The 12,102-nt window shown below is 38.4% G+C and overlaps 2 protein-coding genes across 6 annotated transcripts in view; one reads left to right on the top strand and one right to left on the bottom strand.

Moving 5' to 3' along the window:
* Positions 1-12,102, top strand: part of DCC (DCC netrin 1 receptor) — a 1,219,717-nt gene that overhangs the window by 638,502 nt on the left and 569,113 nt on the right. The window lies entirely within an intron of this gene.
* LOC126941366 (keratin, type II cytoskeletal 8-like) lies at positions 4,100-5,839 on the bottom strand. Its single transcript, XM_050767887.1, has one exon. The coding sequence runs from the start codon at positions 5,776-5,778 to the stop codon at positions 4,327-4,329; it is 1,452 nt and encodes a 483-aa protein (XP_050623844.1). The 5' UTR covers positions 5,779-5,839; the 3' UTR covers positions 4,100-4,326.

Below are 12,102 nucleotides of genomic sequence, written 5' to 3'. Positions count from 1 at the left end.
AAAACTTATATTTTCTTAGACTCATAAATGCTCACCCTGTCAATAAATGAATCATTCAGTGGTTAAAGTTCTCTTAACTAAATTAATCAAAACTGATTGTTTGGTGAAGAAAATTATCTAGTTTATTTCAAGAAATAGTTAAGTCATAAAGTAAAAGAAAAGAAGAAATAGGCCATATCAGGGAAATTGAAGAAATCTAGACTAATCTGATGTTTTCATCAATAAGTCACAAACCTTCTAATTGTTTCAGAAAATAAACATACTGCTATATTTTTTTTAATAAATAGAATAATAATGCCAGGAAGGTATATTATAAGCTGGTATTTTTCCAAATTTGAGCCTATACATTTTTCTTTAAGAAATTCCCAGATCCAGTAATATGCACTCTCTGGATTTTGAGAAATACTGGCTAAGACTTTCAAACATTCCTTGAAAATATCTTTTAGCTTCAGATAATCACAACAAAATATAAAATTTATCTTTATATGGTCAAAATTGTTTTTTATTCCAAATATATTCTTGGTAAAAGCTAAGAAGTAAAACAACCAAAACCTGTAGAACTTGTGGACCTATGAGTTTATACCCGTAGACTCAGTTTGAAAAACACTACTTGATGGCTATTTAACCAACACTAGAAACTTGTTGACAGTTCTTTCCTTTTTCATACATGTATTAAATTGCCTCTCTCTGAGCCTTATATTTAATTCAGTTCCTGAATCTTGCTCCCAAGTTTTCTTCACCGTCGTAGAATCTGAACAATAATGAAAGGATTGATGACAGTGAGTATCTTCTGAAACTTTTTACCTAAGGGATTGACAGGCCTGTTTTCTTTTCTTTTCCATTCTGATTGAAAAAAAAAAAAAAAATTGTCCTTTGGAAACTGGTCTCATTAGGAGCTTATTTAATCAAAGGTATGTCTCTATAAGTGTTGCCAACAATATATATTTATTGAGCGTCAGTTAAATGTGACACTGGTACAATTAATGTTCTACCCAATTAATAATATTTTTAAATTAGAAATAGTATACATCTTTATGTATAACTCACCATAAGTTTACTGAAGAGGACATTTAGAAAATGTAAATTTACATTTTTCTTGGCATGTTGAGTATGTTGATGGAAAGATTAGGATTATTCACATCCAAAGATAATGACCAATACAAGTAAATGAGTAATGAAAAATAAACAGTTATAGATGAATAATGGAGAGAAGAGTTTAGGGAAATGAAATTTAAGCAGGATCTTGAAAGAAAAATAGAATTGGGATAGAGGAAATGGAGGCAAGAAGGTATTCCAGGCAGGAAACACAAAGAGTTAGAGGTAGGAAATTTTATTTGGAGGACAGAGGTTAGAACAAAAGGCTGAAGCCAGATGATTACATAAAGAGCTTTCTAAGATAGCTCCAAAGACACTGATGGCTAAGGACTTTGGACTCAATTGCTGGAGGTGTTGAGCAGGGTACCAAAATGAAGAAAGCAGTGCTTCTAGATGATTAAATTTACAGGAGGGTAGGGGACAGGATTTTAAAGGAAGGAACTTGAAAACTTAATTCAGGATATTGCTTATTTTTGTTGTCTACAGTGGTATACTCAGAAGAGGGTATAGACAGAGTTGTTTTTCATTTCTAGCCATTTCCCCAGTGACAAGTAATGAGGGCAATGCAGGAGATGACAAATTGAGGATGGTTATGACACTAAGAGTTTCTCTTCTAAGACCTGCTTCTCCCACAGGACTGCATAGTTGAGGCAGGGAAGCTGAACACTGCATATCTTCTCTGCCTTTGTCCCTGCCCTTCTTGCCTGCTCCTCATATCTCCTGCTTAGGGCAGCATTTCTGAGACTCAGCAATAGCAACATTTGGGCCTGGATAATTCTTTGTTCTGGGAGGCTGTAGTGTGCATGGGAGTATGTTTGGAAGCATCCCTGCCTCTACCCACTAGATGCCACTAGCATCCTCCTTACCTTCCCAAGTTGTAACAGCCAGACATGTTTTCAGATATTGCCAAATGTCCCCAAGAGCACCAAATCACCCTCTGTAGAGAACCACTAGGTTCAAGAAATATAGGGGTTCTCTATAGGTTCAAGAAACATAGTGGTTCTCTACAGAAACGTATCCTGTTGAATGTTAAGTATTTGTGATAGAAGACGGATTATTTCCCTTATTGATGGTAGGATTCTGGTTTGCCTGGGAGAATGCTGGTTTACATCTGTTTTCCCCATTTCTATCTCGTTAGTAGCTCCTTTTACTCTATAAAGTGGCTGGGGTTGGATGGTAAATTATATGATGATTCTAATATGGGAAGTTACTAGAATCATGAGAGGGCAACCAGTGAATACTAGGAAAGTAAGAGATAAAGGGGCAATGTGCCCTCTAGCTTCCCCAGGTGATTTTTCCTAGAGGAGACACCAGAGTTAAGATTGAAAGAACATTAGGAGTTAACCAGGAAAAGGGGCAAAGACATTTACAAGACAAAGGGAGCACTGGATGCTTTGCAGGGTGAGACATAGAAATGGACAAATGGAAGAGGCAGACCAACATGCTAATATAAAAATCTAAAAGTTGCTTTTGCAAACTTGACTTCAGTTGTTAATCTACCTATCAAATTTTTACCTTATCTGGGAAAAATGGGCAGTGGCATTTTTAGGCTATAAATTCTAAATGTGAATAACATTTATCTTTTGTAAAAGAAATAGGATTGATTGCTAAAAATTGTCCAAAAGGAGAGGAGGGTCAGTTCCCTAACTTTGGGTTTGTGTATGTGGTGATAATTGAAATGCACCCATCACCTTCTTTTCCTTTTATCTGAATGTTTGTAACCAAGATGTAACTAGAGAAGATCCAGCATACCATTACACCTATAGATTTCAAAGACATGGGAAGAAATCTTATTTCAGCATCTGTAGTTGGTTTTATTAAAAGCAGTTTAAATTCCCCTGCCTAGAGCAGTCTGGAATTATAGAGATGGGCTGCAGAAATTTACATTTTAATTGAGGCAGAAGACAAAATAGGGCATGGTGCAGCATTCACACATTATAAGGAAGAATAAATAAGATATGTATCAGCTGGGAGAAAAAAATGACTAGTCGTTTTTCATTGCCTCCTGCACTTAATTTTTTCATATGGCACTGAGCTGAGTTGGGCCTGCTAAGCAAAAACCATTTTTCCAGTCAAAATGTTTACTATTTCAGAAAGTTCTTGCATTAAAATATTTTCACACTGTGGAGCAAATACACAAATACTCAAATAGGCCTGCATTTCGGTGTGCAAGTATGTATGGCAGTGTTTATAATGTCTCAAATGTCTATAAATATAAATAACATATCCCAATGAGCTATACAGAAAATGATTTAAAATATGAGGTATAACTGAGAATGATTGATAGACATAATCTGTTAAACACTGTAATTTGAGCTATTTTATAGTTTCATAGAAATAGAATAAAATTTTATAGAAATACAATTTTTCTCCATGGATAAATTTCATCCTTCGATTAGTGTGGAAGTCCCTCCAAAGAATGGGAAAGACTTAGGTTTTCAAACTTGAGGATTTACTTGTGTTTGGCAATCACCTTGAGAAAACACCCACTGGATTTTTTGTTTCTATTTTTTGTTATATGTTTGGTCATTCATAGAAAACTAAGTTGAGAATTCATTTCCTCATAAGGAAAAAATAATATACATAAAAGGTGTATCATGATAATGGCTTTTGAAAGTAAGTCTTTGTATTAGTGTAAAAATGTTTTGTAGACATCCACTGTAATTAAGTGTGTTTATCTATTTGCTTAAGCCTTCAACTTTTATTATATCTTCTCTCAGCTGCACATGTATTTTTACATTCATACATGCTCTTTGCCAACCATAATTATTTAGTTAGATTAATTATAGAATTTAAAACCAATAAACAACACATTACTATAGTATGATTATCTAATTATGATTCCCTGCAGAGCTAAGTACTATAATTGGACCCATAGTAAGAAAATGTAATTCTTTTTCCCTAAGTATGTGCCTCTCAAGCACGACGGTCAATAGATTATCTACTTTTAGTCACCAAAACATATCTTTATTTTTTTTTTTTTTTTTTTTTTTTTTTTTTTTTTGGCAGAGCTAGCTGAGGTTTTATTTTGGACCAAAAAAAGAAGCAATTGAATTGTTTTATAGCTGGAGGCATGGGCAAAGGGGGTCCCCACGTAGTAAACTCCCCTGTGGGTGGGCTGAGGGCCCTCAGGTGGGTCTCCTGCTCCCAGTGATACCCTACATAGCGGTCTCCCTCCCAGGCTCTGGGGCAGCACAAGAGGGGTAGGCTGGGAGGGGGTGCCGCAGCTGTTCACTTGGGCAGGACGTCAGAGGACTCGGACACCAGCTTCCCATCGCGTGTCTCGATCTTCTTCACAACCACGGCCCTGGAGGAGCTGGTGCGGCTGAAGGAGCTGGAGCCCTCGCCAGAGCCAAAGCTGGAACCCAGGCCGTAGCTGAGGCCGGGGCTTGTGAGGCCCCCATAGGCCGAGCTCAGACCACCTGCATAGCCGCTGGTGGTCTTCGTATGAATACTCATGTTCTGCATCCCGGACTCCAGCCGGCTCTCCTCGCCCTCCAGCAGCTTCCTGTAGGTGGCGATCTCAATGTCCAGGGCCAGCTTGACGTTCTTCAGCTCCTGGTATTCACGCAGCTGCCGCACCATATCTTGCTTGGCCCACTGCAGGGCGGCCTCCAGCTCGGACAACTTGGTATTGGCATCCTTAATGGCCAGCTCTCCACGCTGCTCGGCATCTGCAATGGCGGCCTCCAGGGAAGCCCTCTGGCCTTTGAGGCCCTCAATCTCAGCCTGAAGCCGGCTGATGTTCCGGTTCATCTCGGAGATCTCAGTCTTGGTGCGCCGCAGGTCATCCCCGTGCTTCCCAGCCAGGCTCTGCAGCTCCTCATACTTGATCTGGTACATGCTCTCAGCCTCAGCCCGGCTGCGGTTGGCGATCTCCTCGTACTGTGCCTTGACCTCAGCGATGATGCTGTCCATGTCCAGGGAGCGGCTGTTGTCCATGGACAGCACCACAGATGTGTCCGAGATCTGGGACTGCAGCTCCCGGATCTCCTCTTCATACAGCTGCCTGAGGAAGTTGATCTCATCAGTCAGCCCTTCCAGGCGAGACTCCAGCTCTACCTTGTTCATGTAAGCTTCATCCACATCCTTCTTGATGAGGACAAATTCATTCTCCATCTCTGTACGTTTATTGATCTCGTCCTCATACTTGTTCTTGAAGTCCTCCACCAGCCCCTGCATGTTGCCAAGCTCTGCCTCCAGCTTCAGCTTCTCCTGGCCCAGAGTCTCCAGCTGCCGCCTAAGGTTGTTGATGTAACTCTCGAACATGTTGTCCATGTTGCTCCGAGCCGTCTTCTGCTGCTGCAGGAGGCTCCACTTGGTCTCCAGCATCTTGTTCTGCTGCTCCAGGAACCGTACCTTGTCTATGAAGGAGGCAAACTTGTTGTTGAGGGTCTTGATCTGCTCCTTCTCCTGGGTGCGCACGGCCTGGATGTTGGGGTCCACCTCCAGGTTAAGGGGACTCAGCAGGCTCTGGTTGACCGTGACTGCGGTGATGCCTCCCATGCCGCTGGCCCCACCATAGCCGCTGCCCAGGCCACCCCGAAAGCTGCTGCTTCCCACTCGGGAGAAGCTCGAGGAGCTGATGCGGGCACCGGGCCCACTCGTGTAGGAGCGGCTGCTGAAGGCCCGGGGGCCAGAGGTGGACACCTTGTAGGACTTCTGGGTCTCCCTGATGGACATGGTGGAGGCAGGAGTGGAGGCAGGCGGGCCAATCAGGAGGAGATCCTAGAAGGAGCGGAGATCCTTTATTTTCTTTATTATTTGACTATAACTTTCCATTTTGCTTTTCCTAGAATTTTAAAATGACGTTTTATTGTCTTTAAAAACAATAACATGCCTTTACCTTATCACTAAGATTACATATTTCCTAATCATTTATGTCCTATTATTAAAATGAAAATACATTTTTCTTAAATATCATTTTTTTCCTTGGAGCTCTCTGGATCACTGTTCGAATTTGTGTTGATGATTGTTCAACTCTACCATGTAACTGTCATTTCAGGATATTTTTCCTTTTTATTCCTAGTCTATTCTTGTTAGATTATGCTTATTGTTTTTATCTCTGCTTCCTCCATGCTCGGGCTTCCTTTTTGTTTTTTGTCTTTCATTTTTGATATTCATAAGCAATGCTTCAGAAAAGTAATTGGAAAAATATTTGAGTCCTTGTAAATATCAAGTGACATTATTTTCATCATAGTTACTTAATAGTACAGCTGAAGGTTCAAAATAATTTTCCCTCAGAATTCTGAAGACATTGCTTTATTGTCATACAGCATTCAATACTGCTGATGAGAAAGGTAATGGCAATTTAATTCTCCTTCCCTTGTAGATAGGCAGTGTTTCATTTTGGAAGCTTTTACAATATTCTAGGAATCTTTGGAGACCTGATATTAGCAGTAGGTATGGGTCTTGCTAGCCACTTAACCACATAACAACCACTGTATTCTAATGCGCGTTGTCAATTTTTCAGTTACAGGTATTTCTTAACCTATTCTTTCTTTTATTTTTTTCAGCCATCTTATTTACTATGTCTTTTTTTTCCCCTGAAAACCATTATTAGATAGATGTTAGCATCCTGGATTAATTCTCCATGTCTGTTAATCTTTTTCTTATTGTTTCTATTTATTCATCTTTTGGTTCAAAGCAAAATAAGGTTCTTCAACTTTTTAAGCTTTTCTACTAGTTTCTTACTGATTTTTAAGCTTCAAGAACCCTTTCTTCTTGGACTTCTCCCTAAAACTCTACTCTGGTTTATAGTTATAGCAATTTCTTAAATCATCAATGGGACTATTTTAAGCTTCGTTCCTGTTTCTTGCATTATCTTAATGCCTTTTAGGGTTGGCTGTTCTCTTGGCTTACTTTAGTTCCTTTGGGCTGTGTTATTTTCCCAAGGCTTTTGTTAATCATTGACAGTTCATTCATATGTATGAAATAAATGGGATGTTGAGTAATGTCTCCGTCACCATGGAAAATTTTATCCCCAAATGTCTCTCTGCTCCAACGTGGGGCTCACCAACTAGGTTGGTGACCTGGCTGGTTTCACTATAGAGTGCTAGGATGACTAGCAGTATGTTGGAAGCTTACAGAATGGGAATGACTTAAGTCTCATTCCTACCTGTGAAAATCATTAAATTTCTTTAGAGAGTAGTTTCATAATTTTAGGAATTAGGAGAAATCTTATTGGTAATGATGCTTCAGTGGGGACCAGAGATTAGTGGGCGGTGAATGACCCAGATATTTCTTAGACAGACTTTCCTCATTTTCCTGCCTCACTTTCTATATTTCCTCTACATCTCTGAGTCTTTGTCATAAAGAGCAGCTCCCACATCCTTAAAGGCTTTGTCCTCTGAATGTTTTAAGTTTTTGTTTTGCCTGCTTTGTTTAAAACAGAAATATGTTCTTCTTCTTCTCTCTTCCATATATCTATCCAAAAAGTTGCTCCATTGAGGCTGTGTTATCTTAACCCAGTCTGTTTTTCAGAACTGTTATAAGTTTATAGATTTTTATTTTTCTCTTCTAATTTCAGTAGGATTTTTAGAATAAGGCAAAAAAAGAATCCTGTCTGATATTTTGTACCAGAAGCTTATATATATATGTATATATACACACACACACGTATGTATACACATGTATGTATATACATGTATATATACGTGTATATACGTATGTATATATACATCCAAACACATATACACACACATACGTGTACTACACACACACATACACACACACACACTCTTATATATATGCAGTGGTGTGATCTCGGCTCACTGCAACCTCTGCCTCCCAGGTGCAAGTGATTCTTCTGCCTCAGCCTCCCAGGTAGCTGGGATTACAGGCGCACACCACTACCACCTGGCTATTTTTTGTATTTTTAGTAGAGACAGGGCTTCACCATGTTGGCCAGGCTGGTCTTGAACTCCTGAACTCAAATGATCCACCCGCCTCGGCCTCTCAAAATGCTGGGATTACACGCGTGAGACACCGTGCCCAGCCCAGAAACAATATTTTTAAGACTAAAATCAAAATCCAAATATGGTTTGCTCCCCCTTTCTATCTACATTCACACTCTGGGTAAGAAGCAGTAAAAGCAATCAGGTTTTCACCAGACAAGGAGCTCTATGATTCTCAGCTCTGTCTCATGCACAATGGCTACCAAAAATAAACAAACAAGCAACAACAACAAAAAATGCCCAAATGAAAAGCACTGTAGATTTCCAAGAAACTCTTTGGTTTGCAGGCCTAGTACAAGCAAATTGTTTTACAACCTAAGATCATCCCCTTGTGACTTCATCATTTGTTGACCACACAACTGCTGCCAAACCCTAACTCAAATATTCTCCAAGGTAAAACTTGGAAAAATACTTGAGTTTTCATCCATGATTAATTTCATCCATTCTTCATCCATTTCTGTATAGGTTATCTCATTATATAACCATTAATATTAAGCAAGTGGGTTACATATCTGAGGAAATGGGCAGGGGGACCCAAATGGTTTAGTTCCAATAGAGCCCTCCACTGTAGTTGTTTCACTTCATCTGTGTATGTAGCTTACCACATTCCTGGGACCACAAGCATGGAAACTCTGAGCAATCGTCATCGACTTTTTTTCTCCCCTATTATTCTCAGTGTTGCTCCTGAATTCTCTGGCTTACCACACTGTGTTTCAATCCACATAACACGAAAATTATTTCCAAACTGTCTGAACAAATGTATTTCATATACTTATTCCTTAACCTAATGCATTTCATTCTACTGAAATAATAGTTTTCCCTTATTATCAATATTGCCCAGCAAGAAACTCAAGCTATTTAAACAGCAAAGCTGCCAATATTTGCAATCTTTTAAGTCAGTAGAGGAATTTAGGTAATTTGTTTTTTAGTGTTTACTGGTTGGTTAATGAATATTGTGCTTAGGATTTTATTTATACAGTACCTCATTCCAAAAATAAATAATCTGAAGTGTCTTGGATATTACAGAATATAGTATGAAAGGAATTAGAATCTGAGTATTGTATAATAAAAGCAAATTTTTAGCAAATTAGCTTGCCAAATTGGAAAACATCAGAGGTTTATCTGATGCACGCACATTTTAAATTTCTGGTTGTTTCTGTAAAAAAAAAAAAAAAAAGTCAGTCTTTCCTCTTACTTTATACAATTATTAAAGAGAGAGAAAACAAAGTCCGTGTACTGCAGACCTATCTATATACTGAAACATCCAAATGATTGACAGATTTTAAAATTCTATTTATGAAAGGATTGCTCCTCTGTAGACATAAGAAAAATCATTTCAAAGACAGAGGCTGTGTAAGAGAAATTCTTACATGTTTAAAAAATGAAAGACTCCTCTATTATGTACCTTAATCTGGTTCTTATTCAGTTTTCTATTTTTATACATTCTGTTATAAAATCTATATAAATTAAGACTCCATTGTTTCAAAAAAACATGGTAATATAAGCATTGTGGATGATAAGCCATTTTGTTCTCAAATGTTTGTTTCTATTAGCTTGTTTTACTTCTGTTTATGTATTGTGCATATAAAACTTTAATCTTTCTATTAGGAAGGAGAAAGATGTGAATTATGTATGATGAAATTTGCAGTAACATTTATATATGTTCTTGAAGCAGCCTTGGTTGAAAAAAATCACACACATGTAATTTTTTGTGGGCCATGCACCATCCTTATACATACTAAATATTGCATTATACTGTTTACTATTAGCTATTAATTGACTTGTAAATGGCAAACACTCCAGGTTTTTTACATGGTATTATTTTGAAAAATCCAAGCAATATCCCTTTATCATTACTACAGTGTTCTAACTTTGACAACCAAGAAAATATTTTTTTTCAAAAGGTACATAACAGAGAACATCCCTTCTATTTGAAATCTATTTAAATGTTGTGATTTTAAATTCTTGTATTTTTCATTAATTACAGTGAGTGGAGGGATAGAGAGAATAGTTTTATTCATACAGTATCCCCCTCTCAAAATAATAATACATGAGATTATAGTTTTTTAATCTTCAGATTTTGACCACAATTTTATTTATTAAAAAATATATCTTATAAGATTGTTTCCTTGGCTCGGCATGGCGGCTCACACCTGTAATCCCAGCACTTTGGGAGGCCGAGGCGGGTGGTTCACCTTAGGTCAGGAGTTCAAGACCAGCCTGGTCAACATAGTGACCTGTCTCTACCTGTCTCTACTAAAAATACAAAAATTAGTCAGGCATGGTAGCAGGTGCCTTTAATCCTAGCTACCCAGGAGGTGGTGGCTGCAGTGAGCCAAGATCACACCATTGCACTACAGCCTGGGAGACGAGGGAGATTCCGTCTCAAAGAAAAAAAAAATGTTTCCTTGCTGTGATTTTGGTGAAGTTAGTCACTGAACATTGGGAATAAATTGCACCTTGCCTCTTTTTCTTTTACTGAAAATGGAATATAGATAAGACATGAATTTAGGGAACACACACATGTACTCACACAACAACACACCATTTCTCCCTTCCTTGGCAAGTCAGGTTTCTTTTGCAGGAATGGTAAAAGTTACAATGACATGATGGTAATTCTCCATCAGTTAATACATTAGATGATGAAACTAATTCTAACTACTACTACGACTGAATGAAACTAATTCTAACTACTACTACGACTGGAGTAGCGGAAAACGATTTCAATCTATCAAAGCCACGTAGGGACCAGAGATGGGGACTATGGCTACAGTCCCAGTACCCACGCGTCCACACACTGTACAGGCAGAGACAGACGTCTGCAGCCACTTGTCTACATCAGGCAGCATCTGAGGTGTAAAAATATACTGCCTAGATTTTGGTTAATACCACTTTGGAATATGAAATAATCACTAGATCTCCAGCACATGTCTTTTGGGTAAGAAGGAAAGGCACTATATTCTCTCATTTTACAGTGAGAAAATTAAAGCTGATATGTTACCTTATTCTTTCAAGGAACCACAGTAAGTTAATGGTAGATGCCAGAATAGAACCCAGAGATGCTAATTCCTAAGCAGTGATCTTTTCTCAATACTAGATTATTCTTTTGTATCCTACATAAGATAATTAACATTTGAAAAATATGCAAAGCGGCTGGGCACAGTGGCTCACGCCTGTAATCCCAGCACTTTGGGAGGCCGAGGCAGGCAGATCACCTGAGGTCAGGAGTTCAAGAGCAGCCTGACCAACATGGAGAAACCCTGTCTCTACTAAAAATACAAAATTAACTGGGTGTGGTGGTGCGTGCCTGTAATCCCAGTTACTCAGGAGGCTGAGGCAGGAGAATCGCTCTAACCCAGGAGGCGAAGGTTGTGGTGAGCTGACAACACACCTTTGTACTACAGCCTGGGCAACAAGAGCGAAACTCCATCACACACACACACACACACACACACACACACACACACACACACACACAAAATACAAGCAAAGCTCCCCTTTTGCCACAATTACAAAAATGATCAGAGATTGTATAAATAAATAAAATTATCAGTTTTTTTCTTGCACACAATTCTCTTACATGCAATACCCAGTTTCTATGCAATCCACCTAAGCATGTATTGATATTTTGAAGATCATAATTGGAAGAATAGTTTATTTGTGTTAAATTGTGTAAAATAAACAATTTTTATAAAAGTACACATAGCATAAACATGAAACAGACCACAACATGCCTGATTCATACCAAAATATTATTTTAAGCCAATAGAAGAAATAATAGTAAGTTTAATATCTTTACATATTTCAATGTGCTACGCATGAGCCCATCAATTTAATCCTTATGACAACTCTTTGATAGGTATTATTAATTTTCCTAGTTTACTGATGAGGGCATTGAGCCAAGACAGGTTACATAAATTGCCTACGTTCATACAGCTAGTAAGCACAGGAGACACGCTTCAAGCCCAAGGATTTACACTGGTGAAGATAAAATTTGTCAAAAGTACACAACGCCTAGTATTGTCTCAGCTCTTAGGTTGAACTTCTGTTC

The sequence above is a fragment of the Macaca thibetana genome, chromosome 18, assembly GCF_024542745.1.
Source record: "Macaca thibetana thibetana isolate TM-01 chromosome 18, ASM2454274v1, whole genome shotgun sequence".
In the NCBI taxonomy this organism is placed as follows: domain Eukaryota; kingdom Metazoa; phylum Chordata; class Mammalia; order Primates; family Cercopithecidae; genus Macaca; species Macaca thibetana.
This window is presented reverse-complemented; position numbering and strand designations above follow the sequence as displayed.